Source organism: Stenella coeruleoalba (genome assembly GCF_951394435.1).
Source record: "Stenella coeruleoalba genome assembly, chromosome: 2".
Taxonomy (NCBI): domain Eukaryota; kingdom Metazoa; phylum Chordata; class Mammalia; order Artiodactyla; family Delphinidae; genus Stenella; species Stenella coeruleoalba.
Window position 1 is genome coordinate 182,182,354 of NC_137147.1, and position 24,716 is coordinate 182,207,069.

A 24,716-nucleotide genomic window follows, 5' to 3' on the forward strand; every position below is an offset into this window, starting at 1 on the left:
TTATTGTAGAATTTTAGAAAAAATGGCAATTAAATATTTTCAAAATAATTTTATTGATACATCAGAATTAGGAGGTGTGTCCTAACTATCAGAAATTATATTTAAATTTGACATTGAGAACAAGCCCACCAATATTGCTGATACCATCTCACCTAGCAATCAGGGGAGGCAACATGTTGTGGACAAAGATGCTTTGCCCTTAAAATTGGGAAGAACCTGACTTAGGCCCTTCCTTCATCATTTCCTAGAAGCTTAGTTTGGTTTGTTATACCCTCAGTGAAAATTTTCCTTCCATAGCTGCAAGTTTGCATGTAATCAAATTCAATAAATGTTAATTGAGCATGTACTCACAGTTAGAAACTGGCTTGGGCACTGGACATACAGCACTGAGCTAGACAGACAGAGGCCCTGCCCTCCTGGAATTTACAGTTCAAGGTCAAAGGCAAACAGATAAGCTAATACCGCATAGAGTATTATAAACAGAGAAGAGGGACTTCCCTCGTGGCACAGTAGTTGAGAGTCCGCCTGCCAATGCAGGGGACGCGGGTTTGGGCCCTGGTCCGGGAAGATCCCACATGGCGTGGAGCAGCTAGGCCTGTGCGCCACAGCTACTGAGCCTGCGTTCTAGAGCCCGCGAGCCACAACTACTGAGCCCATGTGCTGCAACTACTGAAGCCCACGCACCTAGGGCCCATGCCTCTATGGGAGAAGCCACCACAATGAGAGGCCCAGGCACCCCAGCAAAGAGTGGCCCCTGCTCACCGCAGCTAGAGAACGCCCACACGCAGCAACTGAGATCCCAAAATAAATAATAAATAAAATAAATAAATTAAAAAATAAAAAAATAAACAGAGAAGAACCAGGTATTATAGGAGGAGTGGCTTAACTCAGACTTGAGGTTCAGGAAAGGCTTCCCGAAGGAAATGGCACATTAGCTAGTAGCTGAGGATGTGTAGGAATCCCCAAGCCAATAGGAAAGCAGACAAAAGGGCACGTGCAAAGGCAAGGAGACACGCAGGCAGCACATCTGAGGACGCAAAACGAAGGACTAATGCATAAACAGTGCTTCCAATACTGCTTGAAGTTCAGACTCACCAGGAGGGTTTTTAAAGAATCAGATTTTTTTTTTTATAGGCCCCAGCCCAGACTTGCTGAACTACATTCTCAGAGAACATTTCAGGATTCTGGCTGTTAGCTCCTCTGGGGAGCCACTGGCCTAGGGTGTGTGTGGGGCTGGGGAAGGGGGCTCAAGTCAGGGAGGGCGAGGCAGGGAACCCAGGGGTGCACTGGGAAGGGCTGTAAAGCATGTGTGGAGTTGGGATTTTATCCTAAGGGCGGGGGAGCTATGGAAGGACTGGGGAGGTATGGGGATGAGGAGATCAGATTCATGGTTTATAAGGATCATGGAGTTCACTAAGGCATGGCCCCTGCCGTCATGAGTGATACAATCTAGTTTATGAGGTTCAACATCTTTGAACCTCAGTTTTTAAAATCAAAAATGGAAAAACAGTATCTACTTTGCATGGTTATTTGGAGGTTTAACTGAGCTAATTTATGCACAAAGTGCCTGACATATAGTTGATACTCAAAAGCTGTGAATTTCTGTTGTTTGAGAAAACCACGGAGCCAGATAATTGGTGGACATCACGCAGCCGCTGTCCAACACCAGGGGAGGTGGGGTTTCTGTTTCGCCATCTATCTCCAGGTTCCTCTGACAAATTCCTTGTCTCTGCCCACATGGCCATACCGGGACAGAAAGCCCGCTTTTTCTCACTTACTACCTCAGTTACGGTCTTTATGCTGATGACTTCCAAGTCTCTACCTCTAGCCTGGTGTTCACTCCTGAGCCCCAGAGCCGCAAAGCCAACTGACTCCTTAAGTGGAACCCTCCACTTAAATGTCTTGTGGGTACTTCTTCTGTTACCTAACACCACCCTTTCCCACACCAAGAAAACAAAACCAAACCCCACTTTCCAACATTATCAACACCACTAGGGCAAGTCAGAAGCATGGGAATTGAGTCACTCGTCCTTATCTTCTCCAGTTAACCCTCACAAGTCCACACCCTTCTCCTCAGGCTGGACCATCACCTCCTCCAAACCACCACCACCTGTTACCTGAACTTGTGAAACAGCCTGAGTCCCCAACACCATTCTTTGCCCCAACCCTGCAATCCTGAGGGACCTCCCATGAGGCAAAATGGAGAAAGTCGCCTCTGCTGCTTCCCCACACAGTTAATAAGCCTCTTCAGTGGCTTTCGCATGCCGCCGAAGCGAGCCTTACGGTCTCCCATTCTCCCTCTCCTACTTCATGCTCTAACCACCCTGACCCAGAAAAAAGTACCTTGTCTCCCACTCTCGGTCCCTCACCCAGACTCCCCTTCACATTGGACAACCCCTCGCCCCTGAGGTCTCAGCTGGCAAGCATCATGGTGGAGGGGCACTCCTTGAATCTCACACCAGCCACGAGTCCCTCACACACGTATTTGTAGTGTCTTTCGCTCTTCCCCATTAACGCTACTCGGTCTGCTTGTAGCTTCCTAGTGCCCATCTTCCCCACTAGACTGTAGCGACGTGGTGGCTGAGGAGTGTTCACGGTCAGTCCGCGTTGTTCACGGATTCTATCTGGGGGTCACCTGCTTGCTCACGTTTTTTGTAACTCCCAAATCAGCACTCAGGGCCCTTTCTCAGTCATTCTTGGACGTGCACAGAAAAGTAAAATTTTAAGTTGCCCGACACGCGCTCTCAGTGGGGGTTGCGCAAGCGGACGCTCTGCGCGCTCGTCTCCGCCCTTGGACCATCAACAAGCCTCCGTCGTGCAGTCTGCTTAGTGCCGCGTTTTCCACATTTTTGTGTTTTTTGTTGGTTTCGCTGTTGAAAATGGCCCCCATGCATAGTACTGAAGCGCAGTCTAGTGTTCCTAAGTGCAAGAAAGCTGTGATGTGCCTTATGGAGAAAATACATGTGCTAGATAAGCTTCATTCAGGCATGAGTTACAGCGTATTGTCTGTGGGTTCAATGTTAATGAATTAACGCATATGAAATGAGATGTCTTTAAACAGAAGCACACATAAAACAAGGTTATATTTTGATCAGTTCGTGACAGTGTGACCAGAGGCTTGCAGGAAGCTAGCCCTGTATCTCCCCTAGTAGCAATGGTTCAGTATTAGCTAATTCTGTTTCTGTGATGATTTAATAGAACATAAGTACTGCAATAATAAGACTCAATGTGTTTTGTTAACTTCTATATTCCCAGTAGTTATCACAGCGACTCTCACGTAATAGTTGTTCAACACACATCTGTGGAAACGGACCTGTCTCTATGGATGTGTTGTACATACATACATGTATGCATGTGTGTGTAACTTAACATGTGAATATTTATATGACATAGAAATTGAATTTTTTTCATGCCGAAGGTACACCTCACAGCCTTATCATTACTTTGTGCTTTTTAAAAAAATGCTAAGCATAGGTTTATTTTTGGTATCATCTTTATTTTTATTGTTATCTAGGATGCTGGAGAGATGGTTCGTTCCTTTGTTGGTGGTTTGGAACTTGTTGTCAATTTACTGAAATCAGATAATAAAGAAGTTTTGGCGAGTGTATGTGCTGCTATTACCAATATAGCAAAAGACCAAGAAAACTTAGCTGTTATCACAGATCATGGAGTTGTCCCTTTATTGTCCAAACTAGCAAATACAGTAAGTAATGTATCTTTTTATTTCAAAATGTATATTGTCATAAGATATCACGGTGTAGTAGCAAAAACAATGAGCTTAAAATCCAGAGACCTGGATTCAAGTTTAATATCTGCCACTTGTGAGGTTTGAGATTTTAGTGAATTCATTTTAGTTTCTCTGAGACTAATAAACGTGAAAGTATATTTCAAACTGAAATCATCACCATCGTCGTTACTACGAGCCTTAAGATAATTGTTCATGCCAACTTCAGAAGTTAAGTGCTCCTCTCCCAGCTTAGCAAGCTTGGGTCGATGGCATTCTTGAGCTAGAAGGTTTTGGCAATCGCTGTATTGTTTACCCAGAGTTGTGCCAGATAGAACAAGCAGGCTTGAGAGATAATGACTTCACCATGACCAGAGGTATTTGAGCATAGCTTGAACTTGGCAGAAAAGTCGTGGAGCAGAAATTCAATGATTGGAAGCCTGCTTGGTCTAGAAGACTTTTGGGCCAGTCTAATACTAAATTCCTGAGAATATCTGCCAGTTTCAGTTAAGGACACCAAGTTGTGACCTGAATCGAGAGAACAGTACAATTAATAGACAGAAAATTATGGTGTTATTCAGTTGTATTATATCTGTATGAGGTAATTACATCCAGAAAGAAGTATGTGGTCTGTGTAAACAATACAGAAGGAAAATGGCAGACTCAGAAGCTGTCCTCGTCTGCTGCAGTGTCTTCTCCCTCTTGGGAACCAAGGTGTATTCCTGATGTGGAAGTATTCCTAAGGTGAAGAGGTAGAGTTAATCCACTTCCCCCAGTTATCTGGCAGGCTCCCTTAAGAGTGTCCAGTATTCTTTAGTTGTTTTTATTACTTGGCCACTCGCTGATCTGTAGCTCTGTGTTGTGAGTAGACTTGCTCAAAAGGAAATTGAACCTTGAGCAAATAACTAATGCCAGACACCTGATCGCCTTTACCTGCATGCACTCCACTCCGTTCATAAAAAGAAAACGCAGCATTGAACCTTGATGCATTGGTGAACCCACCAGAATACTAGTTCCCATCAAGACACCACCTGAGCAGCCAGTGGGTAATAAACACCTAGAGCAAAAGTATCACAGGGTCATTATGATGCACATGCCATAACCCCTTCTCCTTGTGCAGAATGATGATACACTGAGACGTCATCTAGCAGAAGCCATTTCACGTTGCTGTATGTGGGGCAGAAACAGAGTGGCCTTTGGCGAGCACAAGGCAGTGGCTCCATTAGTGCGGTACCTGAAATCAAATGACACCAACGTGCACAGAGCGACAGCCCAAGCCTTGTACCAGCTTTCAGAAGATGCCGATAACTGCATCACCATGCATGAGAACGGCGCAGTGAAGGTACTGTTGACCAACTTCGTGGTTTAGTTCAAGTTATGTCAATGTAGGTTGGGAAGAAACAAGTGATGTTAAGGTTTTACTGAAAGGGGTATTTGAACACACCAAACTGCCCACCTGTTGCATCACGGCTGCAAATGAGCCGTGTGTTATCATTATCATGATTTGTGCTGCAGAAAAGTTGCGTGGAGACAGAATTTTTCTAAATTGAAAACTATAAAGTGAACTCAGTTAAATAAGTACAAGTTCCATAATCTGAATTGGATTAAAGAAAATGTATAGTGCATGAATAATCAGTGGTATTCATAATTCTGTTTAATATTTTATTTACTTAGCACTTAAATAATAAAATACAGACACCAAATGCACAGCAAAGGAGCTGACAAACAGCAGCTAGACAGTCTTGCCAGTCTTAACCACAAGCAAAGAACCAATTCAAAGACGTTTTTTAAAAAAAACAACAACAAAAAACTGCATCAAATTTTCTTTGCCTTTAACTAATATCCAGGTGGGAAAGTTTCTGCACGTAGACTTTGATATATCTATACGTTGGAAACCACCTAGAGCTTATTCTGAGTGGAATGTTTTGATGACAACAGACAGAAAGATACTTAAGAGTACATGAACAGCTTACAAGTATTAGGAGAAATTGATTTCAAATTCTAGCTCTCTTCTGTGGCTTGTTCCCTTGTACAATGTAATTTTACTGTCTGTTACCTCAGTTTGGAGCCTCTGACAGCCAGCTGCATTTACATTTTGAAATGTATACCCAAAGTTAGCTTGATCTTTTAGACAAAAGCTAATAAAACCTTAAGTTAATCATATCTTGTCAAACTTACATATGCTGAATATGAAACATCTATGGAGGAATGACTCTTAGAATGCCAGTTGGTACTTTTTTGAGGCCATTATTTTAATTTATCCTTTAAACCTATTATACCTGAAGAATACGATGTTAATTTTTCTGAAATTAAACCCAGTTTACATTTAAATATGTCAACTTTTCCATTATAAATCCATTTTTTCAGCACATAGGTTAGGCCATATTAATTTTTTCAAGCAAAAAACTGGCATAAAAAGCACCTTTTAAACTAAGCACTAATTTTTTAAAGTTAATTATAAAAAAATATACTGGAATGTTTACTTCAAGTTACTAAAGAATGGTAAAAATGTCATCACTTCTATGTGATTATGTTCACACTTCAAAAAAGAAGATTTTCTAATTTAAAATTATACGTTCTGTTATTGAACAAGGACAATCTAATATGCACAACCTAAAGACTTTTAAAGAAATGAAGCTATAAATTTAAGTAGCCTGATAAAGTGTCTGACGTAACATGCTTAGACAATTGTCAGTTTAAGAGCAGAATTTCTAGACTACTCAGAAAGTTTTCAAATTTAATAGGTTTACGTGTTACCATTCATTTGACATATATGCCAGGTCTATGTGCAACTCTCAATTATTTCTCCTAATACAAGTCAGTAGGTCATCCAGAATCATTTATGGGTTGTATTCTGCTATGAAAAATGTTGAAACTGTGTTCACCCACCCACACAGCTTATATAAATAAAAGAATAAAGCAATAAAAATGATGAGGGTGAGGGGACAGGATAGAGAAAAACAGGAAGTTTGGTTTGTTGTCCTTGAGACCCTTTCCCGGGTCATCTAAGGGTATGTGGAGGGCCTCTCTGTCTTGCCCATCGGCATTCCTGACTACCTGCTATTTCTACTGGAGGATAAGTGTAAAGAACCGATTCTTGTAAGTTTGCTGTAGGCTACTCTGTCACGAACAGAGGCTGGCCTCATGGTGGGCTCTCCCTCAGGCAGCTGTCGGGGAAGCATAAGGATCTGTGTCCCTTCTTTGGCTTTGAGGTAAAAAATGTGGATGTAGTGTAGTGGGTGTTGGTAGAATCCAGTGGGGTTTGGTAGTTGCTTGGATATGGGGAATAAAGGAAAGTGTTGACTCAAAAATTACTCCCGTCTTCAGGCTAGGTGAAGAGGAAGATTCCATTAGCTACGACAATGCAAGAAATATGTGGCCCATCAGGGTGGTGAAGGTCCCTGCAGTGAATTGTCACGTTGTGCTAACATTTCTGACTTCAAATGCGTATGAACCGTATCCACTACTTTGGCAAATCCCTGACTATTTTTGTTCCTAAATGCTACAGCACCTCTCTAGGCAAATGCTTAGTCGGCCCTTCATATTGGTGGGCTCCACATCTGCAGATTCAACCAACCACAGATCGAAAATATTCAGAAAAAAAAATTCCAGCAAGTTCCAAAAAGCAAAACTGGAATTTGCCACATGTGCTGGCAACTATTTACATAGCATTTACATTGTATTTACAGCTATTTACATAGCATTTACATTGTAGTTACAGCTATTTACATAGCATTTACATTGTATTTACAGCTATTTACATAGCATTTACATTGTATTTACAGCTATTTGCATAGCATTTACATTGTATTTACAGCTATTTGCATAGCATTTACATTGTATTTATAGCTATTTACATATCATTTACATTGTATTTACAGCTATTTACATATCATTTACATTGTATTCGGTATTATAAATAATCCAGAGATGATTTAAAGACATACAAATGGCCAACAGGCACATGAAAAGATGCTCAACATCATTAATCATCAGAGAAATGCAAATCAAAACCACAATGAGGGGCTTCCCTGGTGGCGCAGTGGCCGAGGCAGGGGACGTGGGTTCGTGCCCCGGTCCGGGAGGGTCCCACATGCCGTGGAGTGGCTGGACCCGTGGGCCATGGCTGCTGGGCCTGCGCGTCCGGGGCCTGTGCTCCGCAGCAGGAGGGGCCACAGCAGTGAGAGGCCCGCGTACCCCCCAAAAAAACCCCCAAAAAACCCACAATGAGATATCACCTCACATCTGTCAGAATGGCTGTCATCAAAAAGACCACAAATATCAAATGCTGGAGAGGGTGTGGAGAAAAGGGAACCCTCTGGCACTGTTGGTGGGAATGTAAATTGGTGCAGCCACTATGGAAAACAGAATGGGGGTTCCTCAAAAAACTAAAAATAGAACTACCGTATGACCCAGCAGTTCCACTCCTGGGTATATATATAAAGAAAATGAAAACACTAATTTGAAAAGACACATGCACCCCAATGTTCATAGCAGCATTATTTGCAATTGCCAAGATATGGATGCAACCTAAGTGTCCATCAGCAGATGAATGGATAAGAGGACGTGATATATATATATACACACAATGTATATACACACAGTGGAATACTACTCAGCCATAAAAAAGAATGAAATTCTGCCATTTGCAACAACATGGATGGACTTGGAAGGCGTTATGCTGAGTGAAATAAGTCAGACAGAGGAAGACAAATACTGTATGTTATGACTTATATATGGAATCTGAAAAATGCAACAAACCAGTGAATATGACAAAAAAGAAACAGACTCACAGGTAACAGAGAATACACTAGTGGTAAGTGGAGGGGAGAAAGAAGGGGGGAGGGGCAAGATAGGTGTGGGGATTTAAAAGTGGCAAGACTACTAGGTATAAAATAGATAAGCTGCAAGGATCTACTGTACAGCACAGAGAATAGAGCCAATATTTTATAACAACTATAATGGAGTATAATCTTTAAAAATTGTGAATCACTGTGTCACAATCTGAAGCTAATATAATATTGTAAATCAGCTATACCTCAGTAAAAAATTAAAGTACACAGGACAATGTGTGTAGGTTATATGTAAATACTACATCACTTTATATGAGGGACTTGAACATCCGTGGATTTTGGTATCCTTGGGGGTCCTGGGACCAATCCCCCTTGGACACCAAGGCACAGCTGTATAGAGTTATTTCCTAGTCCTGCAAACATTCCTGCAGCAGCTGCCCATGAGCAATGTGGACAGGTTCTTTGACAATTACCAGAGTCGTCCTGTCACCCTGTTCATAAGTAATTTATTCTAGAGTTAGCTCTTTCCCTGTACAGTTTCCTCAACAGTAGCAGCTGACATTATGCAGTGTATCTGTGAGTGCCAACTGGTGTTTATTCTGTAGTAACAGAGAAGGAGCAGTTTTGAGGGTCTGGAATAAATTAAGTCCAGTTTCTAATGTGTTCTATTTATTATTTTTTTAAAATTTTATTTATTTATGTTTTACATCAAAACCCACGCACATATGGTCACCTTATCTTTGATAAAGGAGGCCAGAATATACAATGGAGAAAAGACAGCCTCTTCAATAAGTGGTGCTGGGAAAACTGGACAGCTACATATAAAAGAATGAAATTAGAACACTTCCTAACACCATACACAAAAATAAACTCAAAATGGATTAAAGACCTAAATGTAAGGCCAGACACTATAAAACTCTTAGAGGAAAACATAGGCAGAACACTCTAGGACATACATCACAGCAAGATCCTTTCTGACCCACCTTCTAGAGAAATGGAAATAAAAACAAAAATAAACAAATGGGACCTAATGAAACTTCAAAGCTTTTGCACAGCAAAGGAAACCATAAACAAGACCAAAAGACAACCCTCAGAATGGGAGAAAATATTTGCAAATGAAGCAAGTGACAAAGGATTAATCTCCAAAATTTACAAGCAGCTCATGCAGCTCGATATCAGAAAAAACCCAAACAACCCAATCCAAAAATGGGCAGAAGACCTAAATAGACATTTCGCCAAAGAAGATATACAGATTACCAACAAACACATGAAAGGATGCTCAACATCACTAATCATTAGAGAAATGCAAATCAAAACCACAGTGAGGTATCCCCTCACATCGGTCATAATGTGTTCCATTTAAACGGTCAGTTTGAATTTTAGGTCTAGAGCAATGCTATCCAGTAGAAATATAATGTGAGCCACATGTGTAATATTATATTTTCTAGTAGCCCCAATTAAAGAAAAGATAAAGAAACAGGTAAAATTAATTTTAGTAATATATTTAATTTAACGCAGTACACCCAAGATATTATTTCAACATGAATCAATATAATAAAATACTAATACTTTACATTATCTTTTTTTGGTACTAAATCTTCAAAATCTGGTGTGTGTTTTTACACTTACGATACATCTCAATTTGGACTGGCCACATTTCAAGTTCTCAGCAGGTGGTTAGTGGTTTTCTTGTTCCACAGCATAGGCTAGAGACAGGAGAGAGGGCAGATTCCGGAAGTATCATTGGAGAGGTAGTAAGCCATGAATGAGGGTGGATAAGATTTTTTTGGCTGGGAGTTTAGAGAAGCCTGGGAAATGTCTACATTTTTACTCACGAAGCATGTAAACCAGGAAGAAGAACTGTCAAAGCAAACTCAGGAAGTCAGCCCGTTAACCAGGAGCCCTAGAAGCCAAAGGAAGAGTAGGTTTCCAAAGGGTTTGTGTTTGAATACTGCTAAGCCGTCAGTTATGACGAAAAATAATCCTTGTGGTAGAGGCTCTCCCGGCAAGCATCTCTTCTATAGGAACTAATAAACCCCCTGCTCTGATGTGTACAATGGGTAGGAATAATCCAGTCCTTACCCTCTCTATGGTTTCACACAGACTTCCTTCTCCAGAGTATCAGCCCAGGGTCTGTGTCATTACAAAACCTTGCGAACATGGAAGCAGAGCTGTTCGCAACTGTATCGAAAATATGAGACATCTAGGAGATATTCCAAAGTCATTTGCTAATTATAACAAAACTGTAACATAGGAAAGTGATAGAACGAGTGATAGAAGAAGTTGCAGAAAAACTGAGCAAGACAAGCCCTTTCCTAGGACAGAAAAAGTGATCAAACAGAAGGAAGATGAGCACCTTTAAGAAGCAGGAAACTCCCTTCCCCTCGTGACATTGGGTTTGTTTCGCAAACGTCTATACCAAGCAGGTAAAAACTACCATAACTTTCTGGAAGGCAGGAAATTGAAGAGACTGCGGAAGATGCAACCTGGAGTACTCCCAGCAGTGGCAGAGTGACGGAAGAGGGGTTCAATTTGAGTAGAGCTGAAAGGGTCGTCTTGGCTGTTCCCAGACTCACCATGCAGAGTGGCCTCCACAGTACCGGAAGATGAACCCAGAAGTTCACACACCCCTTGGTTTTTGAAGCAAGAAAAATAGCACTAATGCTTTCGAGTCAAGTAAGTGGACTTGAGGTGCTCAGATCACTCAGGAGCTCTCATTGTCCGTATGCAAGTCTGCATAATGTTTGATTGAACTATAATATTTTTGGTTAATTAAGACGCTTCATGTAACTTTATGGTTTTGAGTACTTTCCTCACATTTCAGATATTCCCTGGAGTGCTGGGGATAGTTCACTTGATGATATGCAATTAAATTACTTAGTTAGGACTATTAGGTATCACTGAATTTTTTTTTTTTTTGCGGTACGCGGGCCTCTCACTGTTGTGGCCTCTCCCGTTGCGGAGCACAGGCTCCGGACGCACAGGCTCAGCGGCCATGGCTCACGGGCCCAGCCGCTCCGCGGCATGTGGGATCTTCCTGGACCGGGGCACGAACCCACATCCCCCGCATCGGCAGGCGGACTCCCAACCACTGCGCCACCAGGGAAGCCCTCACTGAATTTATTACAATACCACACATAGAGTCATATACAGATTTGTTTCTGATTGACTTTTTTCTTGTTATGGTATTTGAACTTTTCCTTTAAAGTGAGAAAGAAATTTATGATTCCTTAAGCGTTCCAGTAAGTTAGGTTTTAGTTTATCCTGTTAAACTTTAATATTATTCATATGCCAAGCGTTTTCCTTATTTCATTTTTGTTTTTTAACTTAAAAATATAATAGCTTTATTAAAGTGTAATTGACATATGCACGCACATGATTAAAGTATACAATTTGGTAAGTTTTGACGCATATATTTATATATTGTACATACACAAACTCACGTGACATCATTACCAAATCAATGTAATGATCCCACCAAGTTTCCTGCTACCCCTTGGTAAAGCTTCTTGCCTGCCCCTCTCTGTCTTGGGGCAACCACTGATCTGCTCTCTATCAATATAGATTAGTTTTTGTAGATCAGCATTTTCTAGAGTTTAACATAAATAGGATCATACGGTATGTGCTTGATTTCTTTGTTTGGCTTCTTTCACTCAGCCTAATTGCTTTCATATTCATCTCTGTTCTCACATGTGTCAATCTTCACTCTTTTATTGCTGAGTAGTATTCCATTGTATGGACATACCACAATTGGGCTATCCTTTCACTTGTTGATGGACTTTTGAGTTATTTCCCATTTGGGGTTATTACAAACAAAGCTGCTGTGGATATTCATGTACAAGTCTTGTGTGGACGTGCGCTTTCTCTCCTCTTGGGTAAATGCATACCAGTGAGTGGCTGGATCATGTGGTATGTGTGTGATTAACGTTTGAAGAAATTGCCAATTCTGCTCTCCAAAGCGACCGTACCATTTTGCATTTCCACCAGCAGTGTATGGGGGCGCCCTTATCACACTTGGTGTGTTCAGTCTTTTTTATTTGAGGCATCTTAATAGGTGTGTAATGGTATCTCATGACTTCAATTTCAATTTTCCTAATGACTAATAATGTAGAACATCTTTTAATGTGTTTATATGCTAGCTCTATAACTCCTTTGGGAAAATGTTCAAATTTTTTGACCATCTTAAAATTTCATTATTTGTTTCCTTATTATTGAGTTTTGAGAGTTCTGTGTATAGTCTGGATGTAAGTTCTTTACCAGATGTATAATTTGCAAATATTTTCTCCCACTTTGTAGCTAGTCTTTTTATTCTCTTAACAGTGTCTTTTAAAGAGCAGACATTCTTAACTTTGATGAAATCCAACTGATCTTTTTAAAAAATGGATCATGCTTTTGGTGCTATATCTAAGAAATATTTGCCTAACACATGGTCACAAGGATTTTCTATGTTTTCTTCTGGAAGTTTTAAAACTTTTGGTTTTACATTTAAGTCTATGACCCATTTTGAGTAAATTTTTGTGTATTATGCTAGGTAGGAATTGAAGCTAATTTGGGGGGGCATAAGGGCATCATTTGTTGAAAAGATTGTCCTTTCTCCACTGAATTTCTTTTGTAGTTTTGGAAAGAAAATCAATGAATACATATCTGTTTTGTTCCCTTGTTCTGTTTGTCTATATTTATGCCAATATCACACTGTCTTAATTACTGTAGCTTTGTAATGAATAAGCCTTAAAGTTAGTATAAGTATTCCTACCTTATTGTCTTTTAAAAGTTGTTTTGGCTCTTCTAGTTCTTTTACATTTCCATATGAACTTTAAAATCAGTTTGTCATTCTCTACATTAAATGCTTCCTAACATTTTTGATTGGAATGACATTAAATCTATAGATCTTTTGGGGAAAATTGATATCTTAACAATATTGAATCTTCTGACCCATTAAAAAGGACTATCTTTCCATTGAATTAGATCTTTTTTTTAATTGCAGTATAATTGCTTTACAATGGTGTGTTAGTTTCTGCTTTATAACAAAGTGAATCAGTTATACATACACATATGTTCCCATATCTCTTCTCTCTTGCATCTCCCTCCCTCCCACCCTCCCTATCCCACCCCTCCAGGTGGTCACAAAGCACCAAGCTGATCTCCCTGTGCTATGCGGCTGCTTCCCACTAGCTATCTACCTTACGTTTGGTAGTGTGTATATGGCCATGCCTCTCTTTCGCTTTGTCACAGCTTACCCTTCCCCCTCCCCATATCCTCAAGTCCATTCTCTAGTAGGTCAGTGTCTTTATTCCTGTCTTACCCCTAGGTTCTTCATGACATTTTTTTTTCTTAAATTCCATATATATGTGTTAGCATACGGTATTTGTCTTTCTCTTTCTGACTTACTTCACTCTGTATGACAGACTCTAGGTCTATCCACCTCATTACAAATAGCTCAATTTCGTTTCTTTTTATGGCTGAGTAATATTCCATTGTATATATGTGCCACATCTTCTTTATCCATTCATCCGATGATGGACACTTAGGTTGTTTCCATCTCCGGGCTATTGTAAATAGAGCTGCAATGAACATTTTGGTACATGACTCTTTTTGAATTATGGTTTTCTCAGGGTATATGCCCAGTAGTGGGATTGCTGGGTCATATGGTAGTTCTATTTGTAGTTTTTTAAGGAACCTTCATACTGTTCTCCATAGTGGCTGTACCGATTCACATTCCCACCAGCAGTGCAAGAGGGTTCCCTTTTCTCCACACCCTCTCCAGCATTTATTGTTTCTAGATTTTTTTTTTTTTTGTGGCTTTTTTTTATTTTTTATTTTTTTTTTAATTTTTTTTTAACATCTTTATTGGGGTATAATTACTTTACAATGGTGTGTTAGTTTCTGCTTTATAACAAAGTGAATCAGTTATACATATACATATGTTCCCATATCTCTTCCCTCTTGCGTCTCCCTCCCTCCCACCCTCCCTATCCCACCCCTCCAGGCTGTCACAAAGCACCGAGCCAATATCCCTGTGCCATGCGGCTGTTTCCCACTAGCTATCTACCTTACTACGTTTGTTAGTGTGTATATGTCCATGACTCTCTCTCGCCCCGTCACAGCTCACCCTTCCCCCTCCCCATAACCTCAAGTCCGTTCTCTAGGAGGTCTGCGTCTTTATTTCTGTCTTACCCCTAGGTTCTTCATGACATTTTTTTTTCTTAAATTCCATATATATGTGTTAGCATACTGTATTTGTCTTTTTCTTTCTGACTTACTTCACTGTGTATGACAGACTCTAGGTCTATCCACCTCATTACAAATAGCTCAATTTCGTTTCTTTTTATGGCTGAGTAATATTCCATTGTATATATGTGCCACATCTTCTTTATCCATTCATCCGATGATGGGCACTTAGGTTGTTTCCATCTCCGGGCTATTGTAAATAGAGCTGCGATGAACATTTTGGTACATGACTCTTTTTGAATTTCGGTTTTCTCAGGGTATATGCCCAGTAGTGGGATTGCTGGGTCATATGGTAGTTCTATTTGTAGTTTTTTAAGGAACCTCCATACTGTTCTCCATAGTGGCTGTACCGATTCACATTCCCACCAGCAGTGCAAGAGGGTTCCCTTTTCTCCACACCCTCTCCAGCATTTATTGTTTCTAGATTTTTTGACGATGGCCATTCTGACTGGTGTGAGATGATATCTCATTGTAGTTTTGATTTGCATTTCTCTAATGATTAATGAAGTTGAGCATTCTTTCATGTGTTTGTTGGCAGTCTGTATATTTTCTTTGGAGAAATGTCTATTTAGGTCTTCTGCCCATTTTTGGATTGGGTTGTTTGTGTTTTTGTTATTGAACTACATGAGCTGCTTATAAATTTTGGAGATTAATCCTTTGTCAGTTGCTTCATTTGCAAATATTTTCTCCCATTCTAAGGGATGTCTTTTGGTCTTGTTTATGGCTTCCTTTGCTGTGCAAAAGCTTTGAAGTTTCATTAGGTCCCATTTGTTTATTTTTGTTTTTATTTCCATTTCTCTAGGAGGTGGGTCAAAAAGGATCTTGCTGTGATGTATGTCCTAGAGTGTTCTGCCTATGTTTTCCTCTAAGACTGTGATAGTTTCTGGCCTTACATTTAGGTCTTTAATCCATTTTGAGCTTATTTTTGTGTATGGTGTTAGGGAGTGTTCTAATCTCATACTTTTACATGTACCTGTCCAGTTTTCCCAGCACCACTTATTGAAGAGGCGGTCCTTTCTCCACTGTACATTCCTGCCTCCTTTATCAAAGATAAGGTGACCATATGTGCGTGGGTTTATCTCTGGGCTTTCTATCCTGTTCCATTGATCTATCTTTCTGTGTTTGTGCCAGTACCATACTGTCTTGATTACTGTAGCTTTGTAGTATAGTCTGAAGTCAGGGAGCCTGATTCCTCCAGCTCTGTTTTTCCATTGAATTAGATCTTATTTCATATCTCTCAGCTACATTCTGTAGTGTTCATCATATGGGTTTTTCACATAATCTCTATGTAATCAATACAGATTATTCCCTATGTAATCAATAGTTTTTGATGCTACTGTAAATAGTACTTTTAAAATTTCAATTTCTGATTGTTAATTGCTATTATAAAGAAATGTGATTGATTTTGTTACTAATGTTGTATTCTACAACCTTGCTAAACTCACTTATTTACTCTAGTAGGTTTTTGGAGATTCTATCATATTTTCTATATAGACCGGGGTAGGCAAACATTTTCTGTAAAAGGTCAGATACTAAATATTTTAGGCTTTATGGGTGGCATATAGTCTGTGTTGCCGATTCTTCTTTCTTTTATTGTTGCCATTGTTGTTGTTGTTTTCCACCATACAAAAATGCAAAAGCCACTCTTCATTCTGTGAGCCATACAAAGACAGATTGTGGTTTGCCAGCCTCTCACATAAACAATCATGTCATCTGTAAATAAAGACTTTCTTCTTTTCCAACTTAGATGCGTTTATTTATCTTCCTTTCCTGATTGCACTGGCCAGAAACTCTGTACAGTGTTGGAAAGAAGCAGTAAGAGCATATGTCTTAGTCTTACTCTTTATCTTAGGGTAATGCATTCAGTCTTTCACCATTAAGTTTAATGTTAGCAACAGGTCTTTCATGGGTAACCTTTATCAGGGTAGGGAAGTTCTCTTCTATTACTACTTTGATGAGGATTTTTTATCAGGAATATATGCTGGTTTTGTCAAGTGCTTTTTCTGTATCTTTTTTTTCTATAACCTTATGATTTTTCTTTTTTAGTTTGTTATTCTGGAGAATTACATTCATTTTCAGATGTTAAACCAACCCAGCATTCTTGAGGTAAACCCCACTCTGTCATGATGTATTATCCTTTTCATACATTGTTGGACTTAATTTGCTGAATTTTTGCTTAGAGTTTTGCATCTATATTCATTTTTATAGTATTTTTTTTTCTTATAATGTCTTTCTCTGTTTTGCTATCAGGGCAATGTTGGCTTTAATTCTTCCAACTTTTGTTACGTTTAAAAAAGACTTTATTTTGTCCTTGTTTTTGAAAAATATTTTTGCTAGGTGTAGAATTTTACATTGACTTTTTTCTTCCTTTCAGAACTTTAAACATGTTGCCCCATTTTATTCTCACTCACATTGTTTCTGAGAAGAATCTGCTATCATCTTTACGTTGGTTCACCTGTATGTCATGTGTCTTTTTTCTTTGGCTGGTTTGTAAACCAGTATTTTCACTGATTTTGTGCAACTTGATTATGACGTGCCTTGGTGCCGTTTTCTTCATGTGTCTTGTGCTTGAGGTTTGTTGAGCTTCTTGGATCTGTGGGCTCATAGTTTTCATCAAATTGGGAAAATTTTGAGCCATTATTTCTTCAAATACTTTCCTTTTCCCCTTCTCTTTCTACTGTACTTGGAAACTACATTTTCACTGACATTTGGGCTACTTCAGGTTTTCCCACAGCTGCCTCAGGTGCTGTTAGTTTTTTTTTAGTCCTTTCTCTTCTCTGTGTTTTAATTTGGGATATTTCCATGTCCTCAAGGAGCGTAATTTTTTGCAATGTTTTATTTCCCTTTATTCGCACTCAGTGTGTTTTACATTTCAGATACTATAATTTTCGCCTCTTAAAATTCAATTTGTGTCTTTTTATTCATCTCTCATGTCCCCACTTAACATGGTGATTCTTTCCTCTGGCTTCTTGCACATACAAAATCCAGTTCTAATTACAGTTCTGATATCATTGCTGCATGGATCATTGGACATCAGACAGTGAATTTTACTGTGTTGAGTGTTGGATATCTTTGTGTGTGTGTTTCCATAAATATTCTTGAGTTTCATTCTGGGATGCAGTTATGTTACTGTGAAACAAGTTGATCTTTTCAGTTCTTGCTTTTACACTTTGCTGGCAGGACTAGAGTAGGGCTAATTCTTCCCCACTTCTGAGGCAAGACCCTTATGTTTATTCTACCTGACACCCTGTAAATTATGAAGTCTTCCACTCTGAGTAGGGGGCTTAGGCACTATTCCTGCCTGTGTGTGACCTCCAGGGATTGTTCCATCTTTCAGGTGTCCTTTTCCTGTCCTCACGTAGGCTCCTTACACACAGGTGATGGTCAGTACTGGAGATCCAGGGGCACTGATGCAGGTCTCCAGAAGTCTGCCCCCTCCTCTCCAGTAATGTTCCCGGAGGGCTCTAGTCATCATGTCCCCCAGACTCCCAGCTCTGGCTCCCACCTCAGGGAGATGGCCACGCTTTGCGTGGGTTCTCTCTTCCTGCACTGCAGCCTGTAAACTCTCCCCGGGCAGCAGACTTCTCCAGGCAGCAGGCTGGGACACCCTTAGGGCCCCGTTTTTGTTTTCCTTTTCTCAGTGATCACTGTGCTTTGTTTGTTGTCTGATGTCCGATGACTTGAAAGCCATGTTTTTTTACTTTTTTCTATTCTTAAATTACTTGAGGCAGGAAGGTATATTCAGTCTCTGTTACCCTATCTTGGCATGAAGCAGAATTCTTATTTCCCTTTTAGATTTTCTCTTATATAGTAAATTCATGGAAAGTGATAGCTGGTAGAGGTGAGTTATCCATTTTAAACACACATTTTGCAGATGAGGAAACAAAGGGTCAGGTAGGTGAAGTTCCTAAAACCACACAGTCATTACAGGGCATAACATCATTTATGATTGTGATGTATAGTTTAGTGCTGTTTCCACTAGATGAGTGAATTCCAAACCGCGTCTCCTGGACCCTTAGGGTTTCCCCCAGGGAGCGATCAGCGCCTAGTACTCAAGGCCCTGGGGAAGGGGGGCAGGGAGTAGTCACTGGAGTCACCTACTTCAGTTACAGTGGTTATTTTGTCCATTTTGTGTATCGAAATTATACATGAGATTGCTTCAAGAAGCTTTTGGCTGCTTTAAAAAGAATTGGAAATTACTGCACTAGGCCGTGCTGCCCTTCAGTAGTTGTTTATGAAGCCCAGTAGGGGCCATCGTGTCGTATTTATTTAGCGCTTTGCTTTTCTTTGATAGAAAGGTTTACAAACCAAGAATCTCTCCAGCAGGAATTACGAATTCTAATCTTAATTCTTTGTACTCTGACAAGTTAAGTGCATATAAAAATCTGATGTGAGGATGACTCTTAAAAATAACTTTTTTTTAGTCTCAGTTTTCCTTGGAGAGCTCTGGGCAATGCCTTTGCCCGTGAGGTGATTCAGTGGTCTTCTAAAATGTTCACTGTTCTTCCATGCCAGCTCTGCTTCACTGGAGCGAATCCACCCTGCTTCTGCTACCTCACTCCCACCCAACCCTGAGCAAAACGAATCCCCTCCTTCTTGAAAGCTAAAGGTGAGAAAAGATGAAAAAGACAGCTGCATGTAAAGAAAAGTGCTAGATAATAATGAAAGTAATATCGTTTTCATTTATTCAGCTTCTTATGTGCAGATTCTATTCTAAAAGCACATTAACGTATATTCTTTCATTCAATCTTCTCCATTATCCAATGAGATGGGAATTGTCATTTTCTCCATTTTACAGATGAAGAAATGGGGTCTCACAGAGGTTAAGTAACTTGCCCCAAATCATCCAGGTCATAAGGAAAGGACCCAAGAAATCTGGTTCCAGGGTCTGTTCTCTTCACTCCCATTGCAAGGTCGAGCTGAAGTCCCCTGGGCACACATGGGCGTGGGCGCCTGTGCTGAAGGGCTGCGGAGCTGCTCTACGAGGCAGAGTCCGTGTCTGGGACGCACAGACAGGACCGGGATGTGGCAGAGGGCACGCTTGTCTTGTGGTGGACTGGCGCCCATCCCTCCGGTCACAGCCCTCACACCCTCTCTTGAATTATGTCCCCAGTGCTGTACTTTCCTCCTTCGTCTTCATGATTTTCCAGCCTCTCGTACTGCCCTGGAAGCTCTTGCATATTCTTAATGTATCCCAATTAAACATTATTACTAGAAAGAGTTATAGTATATAAAGTTAAAACCAGATGATTTTGTGATTAAAAAATTACTTTGCTAATCTTTACACAGATTTTAACAAGGGTAGCTGTATTTTCCAAAGGTAATATTGGTTAATATTGCTTAATTTAGCTAATATGAATGGCATTTTATGCTCCGTGTGTGTGTATGTGTATACTTGACATTTTTAGAATTAAGAAAATTGGAAATAAAATACAGTTCCATTAAGTTTGGGGCTAAATTTAAACCTTTTCACTAATCTATAGCAAGTTTTTAGGTCTACATGAGCTATATTCCGAAAGTCCAAGATCTTTATATTATTTTTACTTTTAAAAACATCTCCTACCGCCAAGGGGCATACTTCTAGGTATTATTATAAATACCACTAATTATGACATTATAAAAGGAGAAATCCCTAATCAAAAAAATTAAATTGAAAATCTAAGCTTAACCTGGAAATTTGGGACAAAAGTCTCAGGCCTCTTAGTATATCATGAATAAGAGTGTCCGTTCTTAAAGTCATATGACTTCTTATGAGTCAGAACTCTCCTATCTCCTCACCCAATATCCTGAGTATCAGGGAGCAACCCCACCAGTTACTCCTGGGCCACGCGAGTGCACTGTGGTCCATTACAGCAGTCTTTCCCAAAGCATGGTCCACAGTCTACTTGTCTCGAAGCAATATGGGGCTTGTTGAGAAACACGTACATTGCTTGGCCACACCCTAAATCGACTGACACGGAGTCTCCGTGAGCAATACCAGGAAACTGTGTTTTAACCAAGTTCCTAAGGTGATGGGGAAGTTTGAGGACCACTGATCCACATGAGTTTCAATGGCAAGGGTGCCAGACCATCACTGACATTTGTCATCCTCTGATGCTCAAAAGTCAACCTGTTCAAAGAAAAAGGTTAGAGAAACCTGATGGTGATGAATCCATTGCATGGAAGCTTAACCCACCCGACAAATACTGATTGTGCACTTGGAATGCAGCGGCGTGTGGCCTCACGCTGAGCAGGAAGAGTGTGGCTCTAGTCCGTATGGAATTAGGGTGCAGGCAGTTGTGGTGCTCTGCTTGGCGGTACCTCTGCAAGTGAAGGCGGTCTGCCTAGGACACTTCATTTGCTCCTAATCAAAGACAAGACCAGGAGGACTTTCTGCTAATACTATAAAAATATAATTTCCTCTAACTGAGAGAGGCCTGAATTTATTTGTTACCTACTTTAAAATACTATCTTCAAAGCTATAAGCTTTGAAACTAGGAATATAAGGTCTGACGCAGTATGCCAGACCCTTGGCCAATCCAGTTAATTTAATTGCCTTTGAAAGGATATCAAAGTATATGCTGTATGATTGTCCTATAGAATAGTGCTTCCTAAACTTTTTTCCTGTCATCAGGAAAACATTCAGTGTTTGTTAATGGACAAAGCTATTTGTGGCCTGGAGGCAACTGGTCTGGGGCCTCTCCCGGCGCCGTGAGGACTGAGGGCTTGCTATTCAAAGTGTGATCCCAGACACAGAGCAGCACAGAGGTGCTTGTTAGAAATGCACAACCTCAGACCCTATACCAGACCTACGGGATCAGAGTCTGCATTTTAACAAGATTCCCAGATGATTCACATCCACGGTAAAGTTTGAGAAGCGCTGGATAAGGCGCACCCTCTCCAGCCAACTTAGAAAAAGGAACCTGCAGCCTTGCAGATTGGCTGCCTTTACTAGCTATTCAAATTTGATATAGTTTAAACGTTTTCTAAAACTTAGGTGTAATTTTTATGCGATTATAAAACTTTTTATATAAATTGCTAAAATTCCTGACTTGGGATCAGAACGTGTGGTCACTATAACTTTTCTAAGCCCTTCTTAGGTATTTCACCTATTTATCCCCAACCCCCCTTTAAACAAGAAAATCGTTAACTCTTCTACTCTCAGTATAAAGCAGCCTTTTATTTTCCCTAACGTTGCTAACACCATAGTTGGAAAGGACACCCTTTTGCCTTAATATCCTGGAATTGGATGAACTAGTCCACATTTAGCCTACTAGTATTCTTAATTAATTTATTAAGTTTAAATGCTAAGGTTTATAGTTAACCTCTCAAGTAACCATATATATGGAGAGCCACTTCCCATCACCCAGTCAGTTACTTTTCCACTCAGTCACACTGGGTAGCACACCACAGCACGCACTGCTATAATGGTATTCATCCACTGCAGTGGTTTCCAAGGAGACAAATTATTATTATTATTTATTCAGCTGAATCTTTTCCTAACCCTCAGGATTTTCACGCACAGATTTGTGTGCAGATAGGCTGTTTCTATTTTATTTTTAAGACTTTATACTCCACAAGTGGCTTCAGCCTATTTTTTTTTAACTATGACACTAGTTTCTAATTTATTCCAGAAATGGTTTTCTAATTTATTTTAGATACCAGTTTCTAATTTATTCTAGGCAATATATATTATTTTATATATAATTTCAGACATTTAGTTACAAATTATACAGTATTTATCCAACTTCTGAAAAACTTGTGAATGGATAATTTGAACATGAAACATTTTTTAAAGAATCCTCTACCTATTAGCGTGAAAATGAGTTGGCTCTATTACAAATGGTGCTTCTGTGAGCATCCTTGACATGATGTTTTGGTGGACACAGCACTGATTGAGTGTATGCTGAGGAGAAGAAATGCTGGCTCAAAGAGTATATGTATAATTGGTTTTATAATTATTATTAAGTGATTACTTTTACTCCATTGATATCATGCCAGATGAAAGTTCAAATATAAAACTTGGATAAATATTTTTATTCAGAATTCTAATCAGTTATCTGACTTTCCCTTTCAGTTTATCATTTAACATTTATTTAAAGATTTTACTGTGAGAAATTGATTTCTACTTGAAGTTAATCTGTCTGGAAATGGTCCATGGTTTTATAGAATCTTTTAAAAGATAATTTTATATGCTTTTGAATTCTCCTTTTAACAAATTAATCCTTCAAATGGTAGAAGATTGATAACTATTTGTGAGAAGAGGTGATTCCATCCTACTTCGTCCTGATATATTGGTTGTTAATTTACTGAAATCAGAGGAAAATATGCATTGCTAATTGGAGGCAAACCTCTTACAAAGTGTAGTCAAGAATGACCACGTATGGTTAGTGCTGATTTAGGAAATGACTCCACCTTTGAGGGGGTACCCCTTTTTTCAGAGGAATAGAATAAAGATAGAGTATACAGATTCTGCACATAGGCAGGACCTGGCCTTCTACTCACCACTCCCAGAATTCGCGAGGAGAGGGTGGCGCCAAGAGTTCCGTACGCCTCTTAGGCACTATAGGAAGGACCTGGCCATCAGCAAGTAAATGGACAAAATAATTACCAGTGTGCTGATGCTCTGAAGGAAACAAATAGGGTTAAGTGAAGAGTAGTAGAGGGATAACCTACTTGAGACCAGAAAGTCAGAGAAAGCATCCTGGAGCAGGTGCATCTAAACTAAGATATGCAGGATGAAGAGAGAAGAGTTTACAGACAGCAAGGATGTGCAGAGGACATAAGGTGGGAATGTGCTTAGCGTGTCCAAGGACCTGCAAGAAGAGCAGGTGGCTGAGGCCGAGTGGGGGAAGGGAGAGTGACACAAGATGTGTTTGGAGAGCTGGATGGGGCTGGACTACGTGGGGACTGCCAGGACACAGAAAGGAATTGGGGTTTTATTCTAGTGTATTGAGAAGCCATTAAAAATGTTTAATTAGAACACTGACATGATCCCATTTGTGTTTTTAGAAGATCTGTCTTGGAGGGGTGTAGAAAGTGGGTCAGAAAGAGTGGAAGCAAAAAGCCCTCTAGGGGCTGGTAAGCAGTCAGTGCCCAAGAACATGGCGGCCAAAACAGGACTTGGCTACAGGTTGGATGAGAGATTAAGGGAACAGGAAGAATTAGGGGTCCATTCACAAACCTTTTTTCCCCTACTATAAAGAGGGAAATAATCATAGTGATAACAGTTGCTCACAGCCCATTTTCATTTTATTTTTTAACCAAATATCACATTTATTCTTCACAGCAATCCTATAAGATACTCAGCATTATTGCCATTATTGCCATGTTTACAGCTGAGGAAAGAGAGGCTCAGAAAGATTAAGCCCATTACCTAGGGTAAAGCAGTGCATTAAAGGGCTTGAATTCTGATCTCTGAGGATCCGCCAGTATGTCATACTGCATTTCATAATGGCCTTAACTTGAATACACAGAAAGTACGCGCATATATATAATATGTACACCTGCTTATGTACAGGTTGACTGCTAAGTTTTTAATCTAAAGTGTTTTGGAAGTTTTGGCCTTTATGAAAGTCTGATTACAGTAATTCACAAGGGCATTTTGCATAGATGTGTTAGCTAGTGCTGGCAAAGAAAGTCCAAGAGTCACTGACTGATTTTGAAAAAACTCAACCAGAATATAATGTTCAAAATCTTTTAACACCTCATGACTGGGTCTTACAGTAGGTCTCAGAGAAATGGTGTTTACAAGTCAAATAATTCACTTCCAGGAGAGATTTATGATAGCTTATAGCTAATACATATGTTCCAGAAATTGGGCCTCAGTGAACACAGTTACAAATTAACTGTATCACGTGGCAAATGCTTGATTTTTTCCTTTCTTAAAAATATGATTTCAAGGTCCCTGGCCTTCATTCTATCTTTTTTCTTTGTTTATTTATTTATTTATAAAACATCTTTATTGGAGTATAATTGCTTTACAATGGTGT

The 24,716-nt window shown here is 39.9% G+C and overlaps 1 protein-coding gene across 11 annotated transcripts in view; it reads left to right on the forward strand.

Annotated features, from left to right (window-relative positions):
- The window catches only part of ODAD2 (outer dynein arm docking complex subunit 2), a 219,812-nt gene that overhangs the window by 124,548 nt on the left and 70,548 nt on the right, over positions 1-24,716 (forward strand). For 9 of the 11 annotated variants that reach the window (XM_079915239.1, XM_079915230.1, XM_079915238.1 and 6 more), the window contains 2 exons: positions 3,515-3,703; positions 4,845-5,066. In XM_079915239.1, coding sequence (XP_079771365.1) covers positions 3,515-3,703; positions 4,845-5,066 — 411 coding nt within the window. Of the gene's footprint in view, positions 1-3,514; positions 3,704-4,844; positions 5,067-7,051; positions 8,508-19,260; positions 20,042-24,716 lie in introns of those variants that run through there. The other 2 variants (XM_079915234.1, XM_079915235.1) reach the window with 2 other exon arrangements.